Below are 27,261 nucleotides of genomic sequence, written 5' to 3'. Positions count from 1 at the left end.
TCCAATCCTTTTGTTCCCGGAATCTTGACCCAGAGAGACTCTAATTTATCCGTCTGTTGTGGCGTGTTCTCTCCAGTAGATTCAATTCTCTCATTAATGTATATAGCAATGCCCCCACCTTTTTGAGCCACTCTGTCTTTGCAGTATAGTTTGTATCCTGATAGCACAGTGTCCCAGTCGTTTTCCTCAGTCCACCATGTTTCCGTGATGCCGATGATGTCCACGTTATCTTTTTGTGCCATAGTTTCTAATTCACCCATCTTATTCCTTAGGCTCCTTGGGTTTGTGTACATACACTTGAGTTTGCGGCCTGTTCCTTTCTTGCATTTCCTTCCCTCTTGTGTCCCTTTCGATCTGTTTTGCCTGTGATACGGTGAGTGTTCCCCTCTATCTTTCTGCACAGTATCCTCCGAGTATACCAGTTCCCAAACCATCGACTCTCTCTCTCTGTCAACTGTCAGCTTTCCCCTATTTCCTTGTTTAAAAACTTCTCAACTTCTCTCTTGATGTTGCTTGCACGTAGCCTCGTTCCGTCTCTGCTGAGGTGGAGTCCGTCCTTCCTGAATAGCTTGCTCTTCTCCCAGAACGTCGTCCAGTTGCGCATGAATTCTTATGTTCTTAGTCTAAGTGGGCAGCTTGGACAAATAATTTCATCTCCCACGATCTCAAGTTGCAAGGAATATCAGTGGCTGAAGAAAGATTTAACCCCTATCTTCAAAAGGTTTGGCATGAGAAAGATTGAACCGGATGAGGATTGCTCATGACAACTTGGCCACTTCCTTTCCGCTCACTTTTGATATAAGGCCTACAGCAACTGAAATGAGGCCACAGAACAAACTGATTTTATCCAAACTTCCTATACTAGAAATCTGCAGGCCTGAGAGCAAAGATGGTAAAGCAAGTGGAATGGGACAGGTTAGGAAAGGAAAGTACAGTACTCCCTAGATATTCGTGGGGGTTCCAAATTTCAGGCAGGAGAGGGCAGCTGGAACGCTGGCGGGTGAAGAAAATCACTCACGGTCTGCTCCAACCACCTCTTCCTTTACTAAACTGAGGCTACACCAATCAGGAGCTGCTTTGACACGCAGCTCCTGATTGGTGTAGCCCAATTTTTCTATAGGAAGAGGCGGTCGGAGAAGACCGCGAATGAGTGAGTCCCCGATTCGCGAACCACAAATTAGCGGGGGAACACTGTATACTAGGGGTAGGGAACTCTGGTCCTCAAGAGCCGTATTCCAGTTGGGTTTTCGGAATTTCCCCAATGAATATGCATGAGATCTATTTGCATGCACTGCTTTCAATGCATATTCATTGGGGAAATCCTGAAAACCCGACTGGAATACGGCTCTCGAGGACCGGAGTTCCCTACCCCTGCTGTATACCAACCAAATGGGACAGCAGACAGAACAAGATACTTATTTTTCTTAAAAAGTAGAAATTCAAAGGCCCCAAACCATCCTGTGCCCATAACTGTTCCTTCAGGGCCCTGGCCCTCCCTCCTCCTGTGCTACAAATTCTACAAAACCCAACATAATTTATACAGATTAGAGGACAAGAACAAAACTTGCAAAACTCTTTTTAGAAAAAATGTGACAAAGATTGAAAAGCTGGTAGTAAATGTGTGTCAATATATACCAGTGTCTCTCAAACTTTTTTTTTTTTTTTTGCTCCAGCACACTAAATGGAGCAAATGTTTTTTGCTGCACATTATAACTGAAATTATAAAACTGCAAAACCAACAAAAAATTAAATTTGAAAGTTATTTATTTAAGGTTCTTTAAGCTATGTATAGGCAATTGTAACTGTGGAACCAAAGTAGATAGAATACAATCGCTAATCAATGTGATAGATGTGTTTGTTTTTGATTGCAAATTAACGCAAAACACAGCTCGATAGTCAACAAGTAAACACGCATTTCATCATCCAACATCTGCCGTCGTCCTCTTTTTTTCCATTTAATTTCTGTCAAAGCTGAAAATCCAAATTCGCAAAGATAAGAAGCTCCAAATAGTAACAAAGCCTTGATTGCTTTGCTGCTCACGTTAGGATAACTACTGCATAGAAAATTAAAAAATAAAATTACTTGCCGTTAGTTTTCAAGGATCAATCACGTCAAAGAACGATGCGGTTGTATCCTTACGTACTCAGACATTCATAACATTGACAGACTCTTAAGTACGTGACGTACACGTAATCTATTCTATTCGATAAAATAGACCAGGAAACAGCATTACTAACATTTTCGGAGGTGACACGCACACGGGGGTCATAGCCTGAAACTGAGTGGCAGCAGGTTTAGGACAAATGTTAGGAAGTTCTGTTTCACACAGCGAGTGGTTGGCGCTTGGAATGCTCTCCCGGAGGAAGTCGTGGCGGAAACTACTCTTCCGAGTTTCAAGCGCAAGTTGGATGCACACCTTCTGGCAAATTGTATTGAGGAATACGGGGAATCCCGGTCTCCAAAAAGGAGTACCTAAATGGGCCGCCGCGTGCGCGGATCGCCGGACAGGATGGACCTCGGTCTGATCCGGTGAAGGCATTTCTTATGTTCTTATGTATACTTAGGGCTCCTTTTACTAAGATGTGCTAGTGTTTTTAGCACGCGCTAACCCCACGCTACGCGGCTAGAACTAACGCCAGCTCAATGCCGGCGTTACCTTCTAGCGCGCGCCATTCCGCCCGTTAAAGCCCTAACACACCGTAGTAAAAGGAGCCCTTAATGCAAGGAAGTTTAAAATTCTGGAATCTCTCGTGGCACACCACTGTGCCGTGGCACACAGTTTGAGAGACACTGAGATAGACTATCATTGCAATGCTGTATTTTAAACAACACTACTGCCAAGTAGAGGCATGATCTTCTGCAGAATTCATTCTGTTTGGGCACACAAATCTTAATATTTCATTCTTCCATATGCAGCAGCTCTTCTGCCTGTTCACTCAGGTGTTTTGGTGGCAGACCACAAGTCAAATACCAGTTTAGCAGAAACAGTGTCTTCAATAGCCAGGCCTGCAATGCACAAATTTAATTACAATTAGCATCAGATAAAATGTAAGCCACATGTAGGGGTTGGGCGTAGCAGAATTTAAAACTGGCTGATCCAGAGGAAGTGGCTACAGTTGGCGGGATAGGATTAACCCTGCATTTTTTAAACCCCTGCAAACACATTAAAACCAGCATTTTAGCTAATACCATACTAATGTTAGCAAAATTTAATTTGTGGTAGTATTATTAAATATATTTATTGATTTTCAAATCGTCTAATCAAGAATAATTTGTACAGAAAGCAAGAAATACTTCAACCACATTAAGATCATTAATAACTAATATGCTCAAGTCCTCAAATTATGGGATCCAAGATTCCTTAGCGAGAACAAAGAAAAGAATTGAACAAAATGAACGCTCTTACACTTAAAGTTAGCTAGAGGGCTGATTACCCGGATGTGGTAGTATTATTAATAACATAAATCCCATATATATTGTATTTATCTCAGATTTATTATCTAATTAATATATCTCAGATTTATTTTCTAATTAATATTCTAAAATATTCAGTTTAAAACATTGTTTATAAATCTAAGTCATACTAAAACAACATTAATTCCCATAAAAACTTGCTCAGACCGATGGTCCATCTCTCCCAGTATCCTGTTTCCACAGTGGTCAATCCAGATCACAAGTACATTCTATGCTACCGATCCCAGGGCAAGCAGTAGCTTCCCCCATGTCTGTCTCAATAGCAGACTATGGACTTTTCCTCTAAGAATTTGTTCAAAATCTTTTTACATCCAGCTGCAATTAACCACTGAAATTCCACATGCCCCAGCATGGTTCAATTCTAAACTCCAAATTCATAATCTCTCAACTTTCCGTGCTCTGGATTGGTTCACAGGCAGCTCCTCTAACCCTTATACTACAGGTTTCTACCATGGACTGGCGTGCTAAATGCTCATAGAATTCCTATGCGTGTCGGAGCGTTTAGGACTCCAGGCTGAAAGAACCTCTAGCTATGACCATCTGCCCGAGCCTCACTCTGGCGGCTCAACCGGAACTGGAGGAGAGGAAACAGTAATGAAGAAATGATCCATCAGGTTGGCAGTGGGATTGATGTACAGTTTAATACACTCCCAGTCCTTTGTTGTCCCCCGAGGAAGGCAATGCAGTCGGGATCCTAGTCAGGATAATATTCATTTTGCTCATCAAGGACTTGTTTTTGGACTTTTGATAAAGTGCTAATAAAAGTACATGTAACTGGAAGTTGGTTTAGACATCTCCCGTGCCTCTTCTTTGGTTGTAATGTATATTCATACACAAGCTTACAGATTTTTCAGAGCAGGGGGTGGCTTTGTGCAAGAGAATTTATGCGCTACCGGGTGTCACCAAGGGAATTTATTTTATAAAGACACGTGGCGGGGCATTTTCAAAATTTAATGTCTAAGTCCGATTTGGACGTATGGCGCTGGACGTCCAAAGTCGGCAGTAAGAAAATGCCTATTTTCGAAAGGCAAACCACCATACGTCTAGAAATAAATTTCCTTTGAAAATCTCCTATGTCAGGGGTAGGCAATTCCGGTCCTCGAGAGCCGGAGCCAGGTCAGGTTTTCAGGATATCCACAATGAATATGTATGAGATGGATTTGCATGCACTGCCCTCATACAAATTTATTGTGGATATCCTGAAAACCTGACCTGGCTCTGGCTCTCAAGGACCGGAATTGCCTACCCCTGTCCTATGTAGATATCCAGACCGTTGGGACGCTCAGACTGCCAGGACATCTATTTTTATACCATATTTTCAACCAAAATTTTGTCCAAGTCCCAAATGTCCAGAAAAAGATCGTTTGGACATGGAAGGGGCCAGTCCTGTAATGGACTGGCTATCCAGACATGGCAATAGAGTAGTGGGGCACCTTAGAGGGCACTGCTGTGAACTTCACATAAAGGGTGCCAGATAAACATCTCACCAGAACTTCTGTACAGTATATGTTATGGTGAGCCCCCCCAAATCCACTATACCCACCTGTCTACAACCCTAATAGCCCATATGGCTGCAGGTGGCAGTAGAGTAGGGCTTTCAGGGGGGGGGGGTTGGAGGACTCACATTTTCTACCTTGAATGTAGTGGCTAGACTGGCTTATGGGACTTTCTACTCCTCTCTATGATTCACTAGACCACGCCCCAGGCTACTTAAGACACCTGTGTGCAGCTCTACTAGGCTTTCCTATACCATGTGCCGATGTTCTGGAGACAGGTATGTATGTTTGTATTTTGATCTTTATGGGTCAGTGAACACTGGGGGAGTGTAGGGGTGTCTTACCTTGATGCATACAGTGGTCATTTGGTCAGTTTGTGGCACTTAGACCCTTCTAACACAGGTCTAGTTCCAAATATATAAGTCCTGTGCAGGATGAATTGCAAAATGTTTGATTATCGCTGCAAGACATCCATGTCTAACCCACCCTTGAGACTGCCCAAAGCCCGCCCATAACGTGCCTCCACCATGCTCATCTCGTGCTCTGAATGTACAGAGGCTGGAACACCTCGCTAGACGTACAGAAGATGGTTTCGATTGTCAGCACTTGGACCTCCTGGCGATTAGGACGTCTAAGTGCCGATTTACGATGCTTTTTGGACATCTTATGTTTTTTGATCATGAGAATGATAGGCGCATTTTGAAGACTTTTCACATAGGTTGAATGTTAGAAAATTACCCCACCCCATCTGTGTATATAGAGGGGTAGGGGGTTGGGTCCTGAAAATGAATTTGAATCCTGGGCACCAGACTGAAGGTTTGCCTGGGCTTTCCTGTTAATGGGGAACCTTTTGCTAGCAGAAGTGTTTATTAATTTTTCAAAGTGAAAAAGCACAACACAGGGAATGTGTCCAGTACAGCCCTATGAAAAATAAAACTGGACTTCTCAATGAACGATCTGTATTCTTACCCACTGACTTGAACACTGTAGTTTTCTCAGCCAGGGCAGGTTTTGTTTCTTTCAATACTTGACCCAATTCGGCAAAAATTTCTGCCTGCAAAACAAAGAAGCGTTATTTATGTATGTTATGTGACAAGTGGTAATATTACATTATGAAGTATGGTATATAGTAAGGTTACCATATGTCCGGGAAAACCTGGACATGTCCTCTTTTTTTAGGACTGTCCAGATACCTGGACATTTTTTGTTGTTGTTAATAAATTTTTATTAGCATTAATAATTGAAATACAAACATATGCCCCATAAAGGGCTACAAAAAAGTACAACAATGTTGTTGATGCAAGGCAATTGCAAAATCCTAAATAATCATGCATATAAAATAACATGCTTATATCCATCCTCTTTCCCCCACACACACCCTGCAATGCAATGAAAAATCATCATACAAGACATGTTGACAAGAGACACCCTAAAACATAAGAACATAAGAATTGCAGCTGCTGGGATAGACCAGTGGTCCATCGTGCCCAGCAGTCCACTCCTGCAGCGGTCCTTAGGTCAAAAACCAGTGCCCTAACTAAGTCCAGACTTACCTGTGTACGTTCTGGTTCAGCAGGAACTTGTCTAACTTTGTCTTGAATCCCTGGAGGATTTTTTCCCTATAACAGCCTCCGGAAGAGCATTCCAGTTTTCTACCACTCTCTGGGTGAAGAAGAACTTCCTTACGTTTGTACGAAATCTATCCCCTTTTAACTTTAGAGAGTGCCATCTCGTTCTCTCTACCTTGGAGAGGGTGAACAACCTGCCTTTATCTACTAAGTCTATTCCCTTCATTATCTTGAATGTTTCGATCATGTCCACTCTCAGTCTCCTCTTTTCAAGGGAGAAGAGGCCCAGTTTCTCTAATCTCTCACTGTACGGCAACTTCTCCAGCCCCTTAACCATTTTAGTCACTCTTCTCTGGACCCTTTTGAGTAGTACTATCTTTCTTCAAGTACGGCGACCAGTTCTGGATGCAGTATTCCAGGTGGGGGCATACTATAGCCCGGTACAGCGGCATGATACAAAGGTAATGCAGTGAACAGTAGAACATGAGCTAGCAGCAATGGAATCCTGTAAGATCAGAGCTAGTCGTGTCCATAAATCACTAGAAGGGGTCAAAGCGCCCACCGTGCTTATCCATCAATTGTTCCAAAACTTTCAAAGAAATCAGTTTCACTCGTCAATCCAACACAGTAGGCCCAACTAATTGCTTCCACTTCAGAGCAATCACACAGAACTTTATGGACTATTAACTTTTTCCTATCGTAATAAATTTTACGTTACGCTGGTTCCAATCGTAATTATTTTAGCAAAGTTTTGTATTATTCACCGTTATCATTTACGGCTATTGTAAACATAATGTAAATAAGTCATAAGTCTGTAAATTCAAATATGCCATGGGACAAACGATGGCAACGACATTTTTGGAATGTCCCGTCAGCCGGGACACACGATAGGAAAAGGTTAAAGGAAAGGACAAGCTAGAAGAAGAATGTTGACAAGACCCAATAGCTAGAGAGATAAGGTACGAAAAGGAGAGCTGAGAGAGGAACAGTATCAAAAGTAAAATACAAGTGGTCCAGTGGAAAAGAATAATAGAAAACCCCCCACAGCAATGTGTAGGTGCAAGTTTGCAGTTTTTGGACCCCTGTTAGGTTACAAAGGTTAGACAGTTCTAAATCTAATAGATGCTGGCACTGTCATCTCGATATAGGGACACTGGATCATTTGCTATACTATTGGCCCTTGATACTTAAATTCTGGAACTCCGTTTGGGTGGTCAAATTATTACGATATTTGAAGTTCCGCCATCGCTGTCATATGATATAATATTGTTTGGAACGATATTATTCCCCAAGAAACCAATCAATGCAAACCAGAATAAATTGCTCCTCATCATGACAGGAGTCGCCATGCAGCCGATAATGAAAAATTGGGATAACTTAAATTATAGTTTCTGGTGGGAATCCTTATGCCACCAGATTTATAAGTTTATAAGCCACGCTAGGGCCTGAACGCGCAGAATAGCACACGCTAAATTGCTGCGCGCGCTAGCCGCTACCGCCTCCTTTTGAGCAGGCGGTAGATTTTTAGCTAGCACGCGCTAATCCGGTGCGTGCGCTAAAACCGCTAAGGCGGCTTTGTAAAAGGAGCCCTAACTCTTTACAGAGGGAACATCATAGCACATTCAAGGAAATTTGGGGCCCATTAACAAAGTATTGTAAGATATGATTGTGAATTGTGAACATTATTTCCCTTTGATTCATGAAAGATTGTGGGGGGAGGAGGGTTAGGGCAGGAGGGGGGGGGTTAACAGCTTTAAATTATTTGTTGGAATAAAGTGCAATGTTATATTACTCGATTGTTCAACTGTTTGCACTATGGGATCCTTTTACAAAGGTGCGCTAGCGTTTTTAGCGCACGCACAAGATTAGCGAACGCTAGCCGAAAATTTACCGCCTACTTAAAAGGAGGCGGTAGCGGCTAGCACATGCTAAAACCGCTCGCGCACCTTTGTAAAAGGAGCCCTATGTATCTGATTTCAAAAACGACTAAGAATTATTAAAAAAGAAAAACCCCTATATATATATATATATATATATATATATATATATATATATATATATATATATGATGCTATAGTTCAAACTGAGGCTGGTTCTGATTGAGCCATAAGCTCTCAGGAACAGGGAAAAACTGGTGGGTCAAAAAATAATTACGAGGTTTTAATGCAGCTCCATCAACTTCTTATGGTATTCTGTAATTCTCATCTTTGTACCTAAAAGAAGCCAAAAGCAGACCCTGGAGTGTCAGTGCAGTTCTTAGTTTGCTAATCCTGTGCAATGGTAGCCACACTAAAGATAGTATTATTTGTTCCATCTATCATATTTATTATTCAAAAGTTCTGATCTGTGGTATATTCAAGCATTTAGAAAATGTATAAAATTTATATGTCGCATTAAAAAAGAATATATTGCCTTTCTGAGTTTTTTCATTACACATCTGGGATGGGATGAGGGGGAGGGTAGGGAAAGGTACTAAAAATATGGATATTGAATCTTCATATTAAAGATGTTCAGAATTGTCAATATTAATAATTGATGGAAGGGGGTTGGGTATAGTTATGATTCTATAATATTATCTGATTGAAATAGTGTATTCTTTGTAATATTTTGCTATTTTCAATTAAATGTATTACACTATTGTAATTTAATAAAATAATAAAAATGTTAAAAAAAAAAACAACCAAAAAAACCCCCACAGCAATGTGTAGGTGCAAGTTTTCAGTAGACTGTGAAGATCTGAATCTAAAAGAATCCATGACAAAAGGCAGTCAAAAGAGCAGATATAAACAGTGCATTCTAGAAATGCAGAAAAGAAGGGAAGGTGAGAAACAGGATGTTTGAGACAATAATATAATTGAGGGATACCATTTCAAAACAAGACAAATTACAGTCGTTTTTGAGATATTATGGGCAATACCAGAGGAGAAAAAAAAAATATACTGTTTTTCAGCAGAATTGAAAGCCAGTCTACAGGAAAAGTGGTCAATTTGGAAACTGTGATGATCAAAATCTTTCTGAAGTGAGAAAAGAGAGAACAGAGAAAAGGAGCCCTAAAAGAACAAGTAGATTGTGGAGTGTTTAAACATGAACATAAAAATACACTTATATACCGCTGTACCTTTCCGTTCAGTGCGGTTCACAAAGTAAGAAAGTTATATAAGCATAACAGATTATAAACTCATGAATAAAATTTATCAAACAAATAAGTTTTCAATGCCTTTCTAGAGACCTGATAAGAATTAGAATTCCTTTCCCATAACACAACCTGACAAGCTAAAATTCTTTGAAAAAAAATGCTTATAGATGCAATCTTTGACAGGACAGAAAGACAGAAGAATAGAGAAGCAAAACACGTGAGATATTACCACAAAAAAAAAGTAACATAGTAGATGATGGCAGATAAAGACCCGCATGGTCCATCCAGTCTGCCAACCTTACTCACTCTTTAAATTACTGATTTAATTTAAATTTTCCTTCTTCTTAGCTATTTCTGGGCAAGAACACAAAGCTCTGCCCGTTACTGTGCTTAAGTTCCATCTACTGAAGTCTCCGTCGAAGCTCACGCCAGCCCATCTAAACCATCCCAGCCATTTAAGCCCTCCCCAGCCCATCCTCCACCAAACGGACACAAGTCTGCCCAGTACTGGCCTTAATGCTTCAATATTTACTATTATTTTCTGAGTCGATATCCTCTGTGTTCATCCCACGCTTTTTTGAACTCTGTCCCCGTTTTCCCCTCCACCACCTCCCTTGGGAGCACATTCCAGGCATCCACCACCCTCTCGTAAATTAGAATTTCCATACATTGTTCTTGAGTCTACCTTGAGTCTATCTTGAAGGAGATAAGGATAAGAGTCACAATGGCTTGATTAGATGGAACTTCAGCACTTGGAACCTAGGACAATACCAGGTGGACTTTACAGTCTATGGCCCAGAAATATCAAAGAAGAGACAAGTTAATTTAATCGTGTATTTTTAATGGGTATAACTAATAGGCAGACTGGATGGACCCTTCAGGTCTTTTATCTGCTGTCATTTACTATGTTACTATGTATAATAGAGCAGCAATGGTAGAGGGAGGGAAGAGGGTCTTAAGGAGCATTAGAAGAAAAAATTTAGAGATTGATAGAATTCGTAAGATCTAGACTGGAGAGGAAATCAGAAGCATGAGAATCCAAAAAGCCTTTTTGATTTCTTTAACTGACGCTGTCTGGCAAAGAAGTCACCACCAGAGCCTTTAAAAAATTTAACAGTTACATACAGTATAATCTCGTTGTAACAAACTCGCTTGTAACGGAATATCGTTTATAGGGGTCAAGGTCCGCTGGTCCCGGCCGTGCGCCTTTATGAACATACAGAAAATCACTGCATATAGCGGTCTCGTACATAATGGACTTTTGCATATAATGAACAATTTGGTCCCCAGAACGGCTTTTAGCTGTAGTTTTGTTCAGCTATAACGGACATGCAGGCTCCGCCTACAAGACGCGTGGCATGCCGGTGATATAGTATCAAAATGCAGCCCAGAAGAAAATGACAGAGTAGTTTTCTTTCCAGTACAGTACGATATAATACTTTAGAACATCTTTTAAGGTCTGGTTTTGCAATCATTTAATGCCATACAAATGTTTTGCTGAGTTTTGTTATTGATGTTGTGCTTGTATAATGAATGTTGTTCATCAATTGTACGTTGTTTCAAGTTAACCTAAATAAAGTTTTTATTAAATGCAACTCTGGATATAACAGACTGTTTTTCCAGGTCTCTTGAAGTCCGCTATAACGAGATTATACTGTACAGTCACAAGAATGTAATTGCAGAAAGAAATTACCCCTGATAGTATAATATCTCCCGATTCCTTCAATGCTGCCTCTCTGGAATCCACATACAAAACACAGTGCTGCATCAGGCTATCATCTAATTCTCTCCAATCTGGTCTGCACGCACCGACAGCTAACAAAAAAAAAAAAAAAAGATATGAATGTTTAAAATTAATTTGCAAGATCTTGTTTTATGTGAGAAATAGAATTAAACATTTGTATCCTACAATCACACATATCCTCTAAATTTTCTTCACACTTCTACCTCTAACCCTCTGTTGTAGTTCCTTCCTATTTCTCCAATTGTAAACCGCGTCGAGCTCTACGAACGTGGAGATGATGCGGTATACAAACCTAAGGATTAGATTAGATATTACCTCTCTACAGGTCTCTGAAGGGGCTCTACCTTTAATACTGTAAGCATTTCTAGAGACCTCGTCTAGAAAAGGACCCTCAAGAGAAATTTTAAGCTAAGTGTCATCATTCTTGAAGGCCATGGACACAAACAAGTGAATTTTCTAAGGCAGAGCTTCCCAAACTGTGGATCAGGACCCCAGTGGGATCATGACCTAGGTGGGCTCTCCACAGATATATCATTATTCTATACTTCCAGGGGAGCATATAATTTTATTTGGCCACAATCATGGGATCACAGGCACAAAAAAATTGGGCAGCATCGTTCTAAAGCAGTGTTCTTCAACCGCTGGTCCGTGGACCGGTGCTGGTCCGCAGAAATTTCCTGCCAGTCCACAGGGCCCGAGACAGTGTTCTTCAGCTGCTGATCCATGGTGCGATCAATGCGGCGTTGTCTTTGGGCCAACTCCCTCTTCCTCAGTGTTGCAGTGCACAAAGCCATGGGCAAAGTCTCCTATGCGCATCCTGCGCCTGAACCAGAAGCCTTCTCTCTGACGTCGCAACGTCAGAGGGAAGGCTTCCAGATGAGGCGCGGAACACACAAGGAGCCGCTGGCCACGGCTTTGTGTACTCTTCAGGAATTATAGTTGCTTGTATATTTACGCACCTTGCCTGCCCCAAACCTACCTGCAAACCTCTCCCCTTTCTTTTCAGTCTAGATAAAAGTAGATGACTGTCCTAAAATATATGTACTTGCACCTGCTTTCATTGGGGGGGGGATGGAATGTAATTTTCAAATGTTTTTACATGGATATGCAAGTGTTTACCCAGTGGCGTAATAAGGGTGAGCAGTGTCCAGGGCGGTGGTGACCCCCCTGCCGCGCAGACACCCCTTTCCCTTTTCCCGTACCTTTTTAACTTCTCCTGTGTGAGTAGCATGCCCATGGCAGCATCAGCTCACCCTTTGACATTACTTCCAGAGTGACATCACAAAGAGCACCGATGTCGACGCGGGCATTAACTTCACGCCAGGTAAGTTAAAAAGGTACAGGGGAAGGAAAGAGGCGCGTGTACGCGGCCAGGAGAGGAGCCGGGGGGGCCAAGAGGAGGAGGGGTGCCATGCCCAGGGCGGACCGCCCTCCCCATGGCCCTCTTACTGCGCTGTGTTTGCCCATGTAAAATCTTTTGAAGATTGTACTCTAACGTGGAGGCAATAAAAGAGGAAAAACCGTAAGAAAAGCCTAACGCAGATATACAAGTAAACAACACAGCAGCGGAGGAGATGAAGGACAAACTGCAGATCCAATGGATGAATTTATTGATTGGGGGTGGCTCAGTAATTGATTCATCCTTTGGAGCTGCATTGTTTGACCTTCGTCTCCTCCACTGTTGTTTTTTTGTTGGAAATAAAAGAGGGCCATCAAAATGTAACTATTGCAGGATTTTTTCCCTTTTGCATATTTCTTTATCACCAGAGCAGGTCTATGATACAAAGACCCAGTGAGTTTCCAGTACAGAATTTCCTGGAGGAGAAGTCCATAATCAGTTATTGAGAAAGACATGGGGAAGCCACTGCTTGCCCTGGATCGGTAGCATGGAATGTTGCTACTCTTTGGGTTTTGGCCAGGTACTAGTGACCTGGATTGGCCACCATGAGAATGAGCTACTGAGCTTCATGGACCACTGATCTGACCCAGTAAGGCTATTCTTTTGTTCTTATAGTCTTTTATTGAGACAGACATGGGGATTCTGTATGGAATGTTGCTACTCTTTGGGGATTCTGTATAGAATGTTGCTATTATTTGGAGTTTCGGAATCTTAATTACTCTGAGATAATGGAATGTTGCTACTCCTTGGGTTTTGGCCAGGTACTAGTGACCTGGATTGGCCACCGTGAGAATGAGCTACTGGGCTTGTTGGACCTTTGATCTGACCCAATAAGTCTATTCTTATGTCCTCCCTAGAGGAGCATCCAAAGACATTCTTTAAACACGCAACACATGCAACTTACTGAGAAAATCTTGATCTGGCTAAATCAGAATAGACTTCTTAATTTGTCAAAATCTTTGGCTTGTTGGATTACTGGTAAGAATCCTGCTCCTAGGTTAATTCCAGTGGTATCTCTTTCTTTAGTTACACAGTTTAAATACTTAGGTGTAATTTTAGGCCAACAATTGTCTTTTGAGCATCACATTTCGGCTGTGGTTAAATCTTGTTCGCTTCGTTCATTTCTTGATTTGTACTCATAAAAGATTATTATTTATTCACTTATTTTATCTATATTGAACTATTGTAACAGTATTTATGCAGGTCTTCCTCAGACACAGATTCGTAGACTGCTATTTGTCTTTTTTCTAATGCTTCTCATTTTGATCATCTTACTCCTTTCTATCTTCAGCATCATTGGCTTCCAATTTCTTTTCGTATTCAATTTAAAATTCTTATTTTAACTTTTAAATCACTTCATTGCAATGGTCCAGCTTATCTTTCTTCTCTTACTGTCCACCAAGACTTTTGCATGCTTTGAATGATCAGTGTCTTCAAATTCCTTCTGTTCATGCGTTTCATTATGAATTAACTAGAGCAAGAGCTTTATTTTGTATTTCGCCATCTCTTTAGAATTCTCTTCCAAATATAGTGTGTCTTGAACCCACTTATCTGAAATTTAGAACACTTTTGAAAACATTCCTTTCTGAGAAAGCTTTTTCCAATAAGTGAGATGATTCTGGTGTCGTGAGGGTTTATTAGTAATACTGTCTGCAAAATTATTCTAAAATGTTTTAAAATATTTTATGTGTATGTGTGTATGTACTCAAGTTGGACGTCTGTAACTCGGGGACTGCTTGTATATTAAATAAAATTAAACCATAAACCCCACCTTCCACTCTCCCCCCCAAAAAAAAAATGTTTTCCTTACATATATTTATATCTTGAACTTGTCAGCATGACTTGACTGTTCAATAGTTTGGCTACCAAGAGATTTTTTAATTGCAAATTAGTTCTAATTGCGAAGGGTTTTACTGTAGACACAAAAGATTAGACCCAAACCGAAAAAAATCAAGCACTGAGAATGCTATTCTATAATTGGCACTCTGAGCTAACTGTTTACAGAATAACGCACAGCACTGGGATCCATGTTGAACTCTGGGTGCAAGGATTTACACCAACTGAAACCTGGGGTAAGTCGTCATGTGCAAATTAGGTACAGTTCCCCTGAAATCTATAAAAGTGACTGCACCAAGCCCCAAACTACCCATACCCCCTTTTCAGTTATGAGCTAAAAGATTTATGTGAACAATCTTTATAGAATAGTGCCAATCACTGTTTCCTCTAAGCTGAGCGGGTGTCCTCCAACTGCACTGCTACCAGTAGGGGCAATGTGCTTTCAGTCACTATGGACAGGCAGGTTCCCTGGAGTCCTGCAGAACTTACCTGTCCCTCACTATTGAAAATCTGATAGTGAAACAGCACCCCCCACTGGCAGGTCTGTAAGTGAAGTGAAGGGCTCATGCTCAGCTTAGAGGTGCCAATTAGCACCTAATTATTGGCGCTAATTGGTTTGTTCCTCAATTAAATTGCATTCATAAATTGGGCGTGGGCCCAAATTTGCATGGTCAGCATTTTCCAGGGGAAAATGGAAGACTAATTTTAATTAAAATATCCCTAAAATCTGAGATTTTCAACTCTGTTTTTAAGTATCTCCCAGACAATTAGGTGTTTGGGATATCCACAATGAATATACTGTATATAAGATAAGGTCTGCATACAATGGAGGAATACATGCTAATCGATGTATATTTATTGTGGATATCACAAAACCCCCGATGGCTAGGGGGTGTACAAAGTCAGGGCTGGGGTTTTGTGAAAATTAAGTTGTCATCAGTGCCATAGCAATTAGCAAATAGCAAAAATGGGGGGCGGTCTTGATGGGGGGCGCTGGCACCTCTCCACCACCCACCCCCACAAGCCACACTCATGCTTTCCCTTCCTCCCTCCAAGTACCTATTTAGATCTTCGCCGGCATGAGTAAATTCTCCAACCTACTGCTCACGCCGGCCTGGCTCACCTCTGAAATCACTGCTGGGTCATAGGGGCCAGGAAATGACATCAGAGGGAAAGCCAATGTTGGCGCAAGCAGCAGGCCGAAGAAGCAGCTCGTGCTGGCGAAGATTTAAAGAGGTATGGGGAGGGAAGGGGACCCGAGTGTGGCGTAGGCGGCGGGGAAGGCGTGGGGGCGGCTCCTACCCTCACTATGCCGCTGGCTGTTAGATGTATGCAGTGATCTTGCAGACTCTTCAAATGTAACACTGCTGCAGGTGCCTCGGGAGGAGACACTTCTATGCTGCTATGCATAATCAGTGTCATCAATGGACTCTATGCTAAGCGGGAGTCCTCCACTTACAGACCTGCCAGTAGGGGGTGCTGTTTCACTATCAGATTTTCAATAGTGAGGGAAAGGCAAATTCTGCAAGACTCCAGGGAACCTATCTGTCCACAATGACTGAAAGCACATTGCCCCCTACTGGTAGCAATGCAGTTGGAGGACACCCGCTCAGCTTTAGAGGGGACAGTGATTGGCACTATCACAGTAAGTGAAAGGTTAAAACATCGAGTGACCATCTAGCACCATATCAAGAGCGCCAGGCTGGGCCAGTCTCCTGATTAAACTTTCACTGCAGTCTTGGGGATGCACTTTTGACGTCTCAATTGATTTCTCTTTAAGAACAAAGGGTTAAAAACAAAGACTGATCCGGAGCTCTGAGGTCACACTAATTATGTTGGATGGCGGGTATTCTCCTACTACAGAAGCTCAATGAAAACAGGTTTATTTTCAGAGACACTAGGAGACGCCCCTAGAATTAACAAGCAAAGTCTCAGCTGTGAAAAACAAGAAAAAAGTTTTTGTTTCTGCGTTGCCTGGTACTTGATTTCACTCCCTCATCCAAGTATGAAAAGAAAAGATGGAGATGTCAATTGAAAGGAGATCTGGAAACAGTACAAGCAGATTCAAATGCATGACCTTGCTCTGGGTTTGTTTCCTTCTCCAGCATGGACAGTCCCCTTAGCAACTCTGTGGCAACTGCTCAGGGCAGATCAGCTGTAATGGAGCCAGCGATGCCAGTAACAAGGCATGGAAAACACTTCAGTAGTTTACACAGTCTTTTAAATTTTCCATTAATCAAAGGCTGTCGTTATTAAAAATGTTATGGATGAATGGTATGGATGAATGAGTATGGATGATGCATGATGCTACACTCTGTATGAGGGGGAAGGGATGGGATGGGGAGATTTTTTTTGTTTAAGACATACATGTATCCCTTGCTTAAGTTAGAATTATTACACTTCCCCCTCCATATTCGCGGTTTCCGTATCTACGGATTCGATTATTCGCGGTTTTAAAACAAAAAATGCTTTTTCATTTTTCGGGCTAAGTCCTGTAAGCCCTCCCTTAAGCCTAACCTGGTGGTCTAGAGGGTTATCGGGGCAGGAGCGATCTTCCCACGCTCTTGCCCCGTGCAGATTGATCACAGGAAATGGCTCGAGAGACTACGGGAACTCAAGGCAGCCATTTCCTGTGAGCAATCTGCACGGGGCAGGAGCGTGGGAAGATCGCTCCTGCCTGAAAACCCGCTAGACCACCAGGTAAGGCTTAAGGGGGGGGGGCTTTCAGGGCTTAAAATAGCAGGGAGAAGCGGGGCAGAACTGGACCGAATATATTCGCGTTTTTTTAATATTCACGGGCCGGCTCTGCCCCTAACCACTGCGAATACGGAGGGGGAAGTGTATATAGAAATACTTTGAAATATGTATTCTACTCTCTGAATGTTTATTATAAGATTTTTCTCAATAAAAAATATTTGAACTAAAAAATAAAATAAAATTATTAAAAATACCATGAATGTTTGTTTTCTTACCTGGTGGCTCTTTGGAATAGGGAACTGAAACCTCTGTTATTAATCTCGGTGTCTTACCGCCATTTTCGAAAGCAATTGAAGATACATTTGTTTATTAATTAATCAAATCTTTCTAGCTTGTATAATTTCTTTTCATATTTTTTAACTGCATTCAACTTACTGGTTATGTGGTAAAGAAATAACTTGTTATGTAGGAATGGACAGGGGGATGTTTTGTTCTACCTGCAAGATAAATTATTTCAACTAATCAGCTCACTATCCAAACTGGAAATTTTGTTCGGCTCCAATACACAGAAATAAATGTAGGCGTAATGGATTGTGGAACTCTCATTGTTAAGTTTTGACTTTGAGCAAGATCCAAGTGCCATCATGAAGATATATTTTTAAAACAGTGGTACTCTTTTTTGTGGTTATATCCAGATGTGACCAGCCCCCTCTTTTACTAAGGTGCGCTAACCGATTAGTGCACGCTAAACGCTAACGTGTCCATAGACTAACGTTAGCGTTTGGTGCGCGCTAAATCAATTAGTGTGTGCTAATCAGTTAGCACACCTTAGTAAAAGAGGGACCAAGGGCTCCTTTTACGAAGGTGCGCTAGTGTTTTTAGCAGACGCACAAGATTAGCGCGGGCTATAGCGCCCGCTAGCTGGAAAACCACCACCTGCTTTAAAGGAGGCGGTAGCGGCTAGCACGTGCTAAGCGCGCACTAAAACCGCTAGCACACCTTTGTAAAAGGAACCCTAAGTGAACTCAGGAAAGATGGAAAGAATTTCCAATCATGAGATGAAACAAGGAAACTGGGAGCCATGCAAGTGCGTGATCAAGTACACTTCCCCCTCCCCATTTGCGGTTTCCTTACTCGCGATTTCACATAATCGTGATTTTTTGGGGGGGAGGAGGAGGGGAAAACCCCCCCATATTTTTGTCTTCCCCCCGGCATCCCGGCCTTACCTGGTGATCTAGCTGGTTTTCGGGGCAGGAGCAATCTTCCTATGCTCCTGCCCCATGCAGATAGCCATTAGGAAATGGCTGTGGGGAGTTCCCGTAGGGCTGCAGGACAGAAGCTGAGAATTACAGACCGGTGAGTCTCACATCCATAGTGAGTAAACTCATGGAAACACTAATTAAGCATAAATTAGATACGATCCTGGACGAGAAGAATCTACGGGATCCCCACCAACATGGATTTACCAAGGGCAGGTTCTGCCAATCCAATCTAATTAGTTTCTTTGACTGGATAACAAGGAAACTGGATGTGGGTGAGTCCCTAGACGTCGTTTACTTGGACTTTAGTAAAGCTTTTGATAGCGTTCCGCACCGCAGACTATTGAACAAAATGAAATCAATGGGACTGGGAGAGACATTAACTACATGGGTCGGTGATTGGCTAAACGTTAGACTTCAGAGAGTGGTGGTGAATGGTGCCCCTTCAAAAACGTCAGAGGTGATCAGTGGAGTGCCTCGGGGCTCGGTCTTGGGCCCGATCCTCTTCAACATATTTGTGGGAGATCTGACTCAGGGGCTTCAGGGTAAAATCACATTATTCGCCGATGACGCCAAACTATGCAACATAGTAAGTGAGAACACTTTATCAGACAGTATGACGTAGGACCTACTTCTATTGGAACACTGGTCCTCGACTTGGCAGCTAAACTTCAATACTAGAAAATGTAAGGTCATGCACCTCGGCAGCAGGAATCCATGCAAAACTTACACACTAAATGGTGAAACCTTAGTTAGGACCAAGGCGGAACGTGATTTGGGGGTGATCATTAGCGAAGACATGAAGACTGCCAATCAAGTGGAGAAGGCTTCATCAAAAGCAAGACAAATGATGGGTTGTATCCGAAGAAGCTTTATCAGCCGGAAGCCTGAAGTTATAATGCCGTTGTATAGATCCATGGTGAGGCCTCATCTGGAATATCTGGAATATTCTGGAGGCCACATTACCAAAAAGATGTGCTGAGAGTTGAGTTGGTTCAAAGAATGGCCACCAGGATGGTCTCGGGACTCAAAGACCTCCCATATGAAAAAAGGCTGAATAAATTGCAGCTATATTCACTCGAAGAACGTAGAGAGAGAGGAGACATGATAGAGACATTTAAATATATCACTGGCTGTATTGAGGTGGAGGATGATATCTTCTTTTTTAAAGGTCCCTCGGCCACAAGAGGACATCTGCTGAAAATCAGGGGTGGGAAATTTCATGGCGACACCAGGAAGTTCTTCTTCACCGAAAGGGTGGTCAATCGTTGGAATGAACTTCCACTTCAGGTGATTCAGGCCAGTAGCGTGCCGGATTTTAAAAGGAAATGGGATACATATATGGGATCTCTAGGGGGTAAATTCAAGGGGGTAGGGTTGTTGGAGTGGGCAGACTTGATGGGCTGTGGCCCTTTTCTGCCATCATCTTCTATGTTTCTATGTTACAGGTAATTGAGGTCAACAGCGTGCCAGATTTTAAGATAAAATGGGATTGGCATGTGGGTTCTCTTCATAGAGGAAGGTAGGGGTGGGTCATTAGTGTGGGCAGACTAGATGGGCCGAGGCCCTTTTCTGCCGTCAGTTTCTATGTTTCTATGAATGTGGAAGGAGCAAGATGACCCAGGGCTCCTTTTACGAAGGTGCGCTAAGTGTTTTAGTGCACGCTACCCAAAAAACTACCACCTGCTCAAGAGGAGGCGGTAGCGGCAAGCACACGCGGCATTTTAGCGCGCGCTATTCTGCGCGTTAAGGCCCTAACACACCTTTGTAAAAGGAGCCCCAAGTGTCGAAACAGGTGATTGAAAAAGAAACTTCAATTCATGAAGATTGCTCTTGAATGGAGACCTTTCCTCTTAGGAAATACTTTTGTATTGAGAAAAAGAACTAGAATATCTCCTTTGTTTTTCTTTTTCACCTCCCCTCTTGCATAGTGGTCCGAAGAGCTTGTAGTTCCTTCATCTCCTTTTTTCTTCTTTATTTTTCATGTCTAATTTATAATTGATGTGAAAAAGCAAGTACTGTGTTTTTTTAAACAAGTGATGTAACTTGTAAAATTATATATTAAATTAATAAAAATAAATAGTAAATAAATAAATGTAGGCAAACAAACTGCACAATGATTTACCCACTACATTTTAGCAATAAATAGTTAGATTCACTTTAACAAGTCAGTGAAAAGTGAATCTTACTTGCCTGCACACTTTTAAACCTTATCACTATCACATGGAGAATGTTGTTGATTGGATGGCTGGACATGGTCTGCATTTGAATTTTGGAAAGACAGAGTTATGTCGGTTGGGTGATAGGGCGGAGTGTTTGTATGAAAAGGATGAATGTTTGATGGATATGAAAGAAAGGACTTTATTGAGTGTGAGATTTGATTCTAGCTTTAATGTGAAGTGTCAAGTGCTTAAAACTATTCAGTCTGGTTTTGCTCAACCGATGCCATCTCCATGAGATTTTCAGAGCGTGGTTCAGCACATGGTGTTGTCAGGGATAGACTACTGCAATGCCCTGTACCTTGGAATATCTAATGCAAGATGCAAGGCGCTGCAGCTGGTTCACAGTGCTACAGCATGGTGGGTTACTGGTGCCCAGAGAGTGTCTCATATAACCCCAGTTTTAAGGCAACGGCATTGGTTACCAGTGATGTATAAAGTGCAATGTAATTCACCAGGCTGTATACCACTCTGCACCTCGGTATTTTAAGCACCTTTTGTGTTTATCTCATCCAGGAAGATCATTGAGATCTGAGAATGTTATGTTATTATCATTGAATTGGGCAGTGAAGGCTCATTACGCCGATACTGGGGCATCCCCACCTTTTCAATTGTGGTTGTGAAATTGTTGCATCAAGTTTCAAGTTTTATTAAATTTTTGTTATGTATGCAATGTCAAAAGCTTCAGTGCGTATAACATTTTAAAAAATGGGAGGCAAAACAAAACTCTTTTATACAATTACACTGGTACCTTGGATTATGAGCATAATCCGTTCCAGGAGTATGCTCGTAATCCAAAATGCTCGTTTATCAAAGCAAGTTTCCCCATAGGAAATAATGGAAACTCGCTTTGATACGTTCCCCTCCCCACGAGAACCGGCATTGCTCCCCCCGAAGCCCCTCCTGTGATCCGGCACCCACCCCCGCGATGTGGCCCCCCTCCCCCCCGCAATTGGGCACCCCCCTGCCGCGATCCAGCACTTCCCCCGACACGATTGGGCACCCCCCACTGCTTCATACCGTCATCTGGGTACCAGCATGTCCTGTGCTTGGTGTCAGGGCCCGAAGATCGGCCTCCTCTTCTGCTGGCCTTGAGCATGCGCAGATGCTCAAGGCCAGCAGAAGAGGAGGCCGATCTTTGGGCCCTGGCAACAAGCACAGGACATGCCGGTGCCGGTGCCCAGATGACCGTATGAAGCGGCGGGGGGGTGCCCAATCGCGTCGGGGGGGGGTGTGCCGGATCACGGGGGGTGCCGGATCGCAGGGGGGGCGCTCGCAAATCGAGCCACACTCAGTTTCTGAGGTGCCGATTTTGCAAATGTTTTGCTCGTCTTGCAAAACACTCGCAAACCAGTGCACTCGTAAACCGAGGTACCACTGTACTTTCAAATTCTATACATTCTAATACATGACTGGTTCGGAAGGTGAAGGGGATGAACTACAATCTTTAAAGAAAGAAAGGAAACATTTAGGGGGGAACACATATGGTGGGTAACACACACACATAAAAAAAGATAAATTTATAATATACGCATAAATCTGATTAAGATCTAAGAAATTTGGTGATTTGTAAAATTATGTTGTCTATTTTTCAAATGCATCCGTGAACAAAAAACTTTTTAAGGAAAGCTTGAATTTTTCTAAAGAAGATTCATTACGAATATATATTGGTAGATTGTTCCAAAGCTGGGGTGATATAACTGAGAAAATAGTAGATCTCCTGGTCCCTATTATTTTTAATGAAGGGATAGTCAATAGATGTTGTGTTGATCTTAATGCCCTGGATGGAGAATACGGTATCAAGAGACGATGCAGAAAAATCGGAGCATGAGTTTGTTGAATTTTACAAGTTAACAATAAAATTTTAAAGGTTATTCTATGTGTGATTGGTAGCCAATGAGCTGCCTGTAGAAGTTGTGTAACGTGATTGTATTTTTTTGAGTTAGTGATCATTTTTATTGCTGTGTTTTGCATGCTCTTTCTGGTCAGCTGCACTTGTGTTCAGATGGGTCTAGATTTTTCAAAACTGTTGAAGATACAACTTTCTGTAACTGCTTTTTTATGAGGTATCTGTTGGAATATTTTTAAATCTTAAAATATTGAGGACACAGTGGTTCTGGTATTGTTTTTCTCTATGATTGTTTTAGTAGATATTTTTGGTTGGTGATTTTGGATTTTGCTTGTTATTGTTGAATTATGCGCAGACATTCTGGAAACCACCAAGGGGTAGGCAGTGTATAATAAATGTTAAAAATAAATAAAATAAATGCTTTAAAAGTTAATCCATCCTACCCACCGTTGACATGTGCACCTGGCTTCACCCATTCTCCCAATAAAATGGGCTCCGTTGCCATGGTAACGGTAATAATCACATCCGCGTCGGCGACAGCTTCTCTGGCAGTGGCGCAGACCTGGACGTTGGCTTTCATTGTGCTAGCAAACAGTTCAGCGCTCTCTCTTCTGCGACTCCACATCTTTACCTTTGGAAGAGAAAGTGAAAGAACAAAGACATGAGCTAGTGTGTGTATGTGTGAGAAAGCATGTGCTATGCAGACTCCTGACATGAAGGGAGGAGAGTGAGTGAGTGTGTGTGTGAGAGAGAGATAGTGAGTAAACATGAAGGGAGGAGAATGAGTGAGTGTGTGTGTCTCTATGAGTGTGAGAAAGCATGTGCTATGCAGACTCCTGACATGAAGGGAGGAGAGTGAGTGACTGAGTGAGTGTTTTAATAGCATTAGGTGTCTCACAGAAAACTGATTGTTACCTCTTTGAAAGAGAACAGTTCCATAAAGACTTCAAAATGACTGTGGGCCTGGGCACCGGATCCTAGAATACAGAGCACGTCAGCAGAAGCTGGCTTCAGAAGCTGCAGTAATCAGGGAAAAAAAATATAGCAGGTGAGTTGCTGTGAGGTGATCCTCTAATGCAGTGTTTCCCAAGTCGGTCCTTGAGTACTCTCTTGCCAGTCAGGTTTTTGGGATATCCACAATGATTGATTTGCATACACTGCCTCCATTATATGCTTCTTTCATGCATATTCGTCATGGATACCCTGAAAACCTAGACTGGCAAGAGGGGTACTCCAGGACCGACTTGGGAAACACTGCTCTAAATAAATTAAGAGATTGATAAAGGAGCCTTGTGCATGTACAAGTTTCACAGAAAAAGGTTCAGCCAGATGCTCTGAGGACCAATGTCAAACATGCTGAGGCCCAGAGCAGAAGTGAAAGAGGGGGCCCCCAATCCTTCTCCCCTCCCCCCCCCCCCGATTTCCCTCACATTCAGCATCCCTCCCTTAATTTAACAATCAGCTGCTTTAAGGGGCCCCTGTAAACTGGGAGATCTTTCTCTTCTCCCCTTCCCATTCCAAAGCCCCCCTCACCTTTTAAAATACAAAGGGGATGCCGATGTGGCAGCAATTCTCTAGCACTGCTCACGGCTTCCTTGGCGCTGTTCCCATGCTGCAGTTCACCCTCCTCTGATGCAACTTCCTGTTTCCGCTTGGGCAGACTGCAGCAGAACAGCACTAGGAAGCCTTGAGCAACCCCTTTGTATTTTAAAAGGTGAGGCGGGGGCTTCAGAAAGGGGTGGGGGCCCCCTGGAGCTGTGGGGCCCAGCTGTTTGTTTCCTCCCCCAACACCGGCCCTGTTGAGGATGTTTAGAATTACTGTAGGAAATCTCAGATGTACAAAATCAATTTAAATATATTTTTTGCAAAACGTGACGGGTAAAATATATTCAGGTGATGAATCATTTATTTGGCCTAGGAATTTTACACATTTATGTCCCAAAGAAGTTTGTTGAAAATATAAAATGCCCACTATTGAATTTTATGTGGTCCTCAAGACCATGGGAAATATACACAGAAAATGTCATTAACCAGAACTTGGCAATTTTAAGTACTGTGGGACTCATTTTCAAAACATAGAGACATCCCCCCCAAAATGACATACAGTAACATTTGTTTATGTTAATCGCCAAAATGTCTAAATCAACATTTTCGAAACCTACTTCCTAGATGTTTTTCTAAGCTATTTGTCTGCAGTGCATCTAAATCTCAAGGGGGTGCACTTGGGGGGGGGGGGGGGGGGGGGTTGTTTTGGACAGGATTAAGACTTGGATGTTTTGCAGTGATAATCGAACATTTCACAAAATGTCCAGGGCCCTACTTAGACATTTGGGGCTAGACCTGTTATAAGAACGAAGAAGGGTCATGAAGGTGTCTAAACTAATCATTTGACCACTGGAGGGATGAAGGCATAATACCCCACACGCCCGCAGTGGTCAATGACCCCCTCCCACCCCCCCACCCCCAAAGATCTGAATGAAAGAGTACATATCTGTCTGTCTGACAGCAGCAGATGTAATGGTCAGTCCTATTAGAGCAGTACAATAGTCAGTAAAGTGGACTCCAGAGAAGGAGACTCAGGCCCATATGTCACTCTAACTTGTACACTTGTGGTGAAAATTGTGAGCCCACCAAAACCTACTGTACTGACCTATAGGCGACACCTGCAGGCATAAGGGCTATTGGGGTGATAGTCAGTTTGTTTGGGGTGAGTGTTGGAGGGCTCCCTATACAATGCAAGGGGGTTATGATAGGATGTGTCACCGAGACCCTTTCTGCAAAGTTCATTGCAGAGAATGACACAGGGACAAATTTGTCCCCATTCCCGCAGGATCTCAATATCTCCATCCTGTGCCCGTCCCATTCCTGCAAGCTCTGCCTTAACCGCACAAGCCTCAAACACTTATGATTTCAAAGTGTTCAAGGCTTGTGCAGATGAGGACAGAGCTTGCAGGAATGGGACAGGATACAGAGATCCCATGGGGATTCTCTAGTTTGCTGTAATGCCTCCTTGGTGCCCCACTGCTCTGCTGGCAAGTCTGTGTAGCCAGTCTACTAAAAAGGCTGGCCTCTCCTACATGCAAATGGCTTGTTTTCATTTGGACGTTTTGGTTTTCGAAAATGGCCAAAAACATTAGACGCACTAAAGGCGAACACGTCCAGAAAGATCATTTTTGAGAAAAAGATGGACGACTTGCGGTTTCAAAAATGGACATTTTTCCAACCCGATTTTTGGACGTGCTTCACATAACATCCAAAGTCAGTCTTAGACATCATATCAAAAATGGCCCTCTGAATTTCACAAATAATTTCAGAAGAGCCACCCCAGCAAGTTGTATCCATTGCTTTTAGCTAAAGTTTTACTTCTTTATTTATCAAAATGTCTAGAGCTCTCTGCATTTCAAGTTCCCACATTAGGTAATGTTATGGCTGACATTCATGCGGCCTTCTGTGTATAAAGATTTCTCACCCCTGCCTTAGACAGACTCAGGGTATCAGAATGTTGCAAAGCTCAATATAAGCTTGACAGATTTTACTCTAGTAAAATCCAGACCCCTAGACCTGTCCCCAGGCCAACCCAGCCCTGCCCCATTATGCCCCAGCACCCCCCCCCAGCCCCCTGCTGCCTGCTCTCATCGGGCAGGAGGTGACAGTTTCAAGTTTCAAGTTTAATAAGATTTGTTATCTACGCAATATCATATATTTCAATGCATATAACAATTTTCCAATGCATAAAAATAAAAAAAAGGGTGGACAAAATATGACATTGCATACAAATCATATACTGATACAAACTAATACAAAAAGGGTAAATAGGATGGACTACAGTCTTTAATTTAAAAAAAAAAAAGAAGAAACATTTAGGGAGGAACATGTAGGATGGGATCGCATAAAATTCATTAGGATCTGAAGATTTTATATTTGGGAGGTTAAGCTGTCTATGTATTGAATGCATCCTTATACAGAAAGCTTTTTAAGGAGCGCTTGAATTTTTCCAAGGATGGTTCATTACGTAGGTACAGTGGTAGGTTGTTCCACAGCTGAGGAGCTACGACTGAGAAAATGGTAGATCTCCTCCTGGTCCCTATTATTTTTAGAGAAGGAATAGTTAGTAAATTTTGTTGTATTGATCTGAGAGCCCTAAATGGAGAGTACGGTATCAAAAGTCGATCCAAAAATATCGGCGCGTGTGATTGTTGAATTTAAAAAGTTAGCAATATGATTTTAAAAATTATTCTATGTGTAATTGGTAGCCAACGTGCAGCTTGTAAAAGTGGTGTAACGTGGTCATATTTTTTTGAACTTGTAATAATTTTTATTGCTGTATTTTGTATTATCTGTAACCTTCTTATTTCTTTATTGGTTATGCCAGCGACATTTATAGAACATAGGCTTTGGAAAATGTAGTCCAGTGTTTCCAAAGCCTACATTTCCGGCGCCTCTAACGTGATTTGTAGTAAACCTTTCTCATGCATGAAATGAATGTTAGGGCTTAATACTCTTTAGTAGCATGGAATTCCATTATTATTTGGGTTTCTGCCAGGTACTTGTGGAAACCGGATACTGAGCTAGAAAGACCACTG

General features: G+C 42.2%; 1 protein-coding gene across 1 annotated transcript in view; it reads right to left on the bottom strand.

Moving 5' to 3' along the window:
- Positions 1-1,746: 1,746 nt before the first annotated feature.
- CRYM (crystallin mu) overlaps positions 1,747-27,261 on the bottom strand; it is a 36,842-nt gene continuing 11,327 nt past the window's right edge. Inside the window, exons 4-8 of the mRNA XM_033963056.1 lie at positions 23,594-23,695; positions 23,126-23,309; positions 11,369-11,490; positions 5,941-6,025; positions 1,747-3,007 (exon numbers count right to left, since the gene is read on the bottom strand). Of these exons, the coding sequence (XP_033818947.1) occupies positions 2,934-3,007; positions 5,941-6,025; positions 11,369-11,490; positions 23,126-23,309; positions 23,594-23,695 (567 nt within the window). The 3' untranslated portion in view covers positions 1,747-2,933. The remainder of the gene's footprint in view (positions 3,008-5,940; positions 6,026-11,368; positions 11,491-23,125; positions 23,310-23,593; positions 23,696-27,261) is intronic.

This window comes from Geotrypetes seraphini, chromosome 11 (genome assembly GCF_902459505.1).
Source record: "Geotrypetes seraphini chromosome 11, aGeoSer1.1, whole genome shotgun sequence".
Lineage (NCBI taxonomy): Eukaryota > Metazoa > Chordata > Amphibia > Gymnophiona > Dermophiidae > Geotrypetes > Geotrypetes seraphini.
Note: the sequence above shows the minus strand (reverse complement) of the source record. Positions and strands in the feature narration are given on the sequence as shown.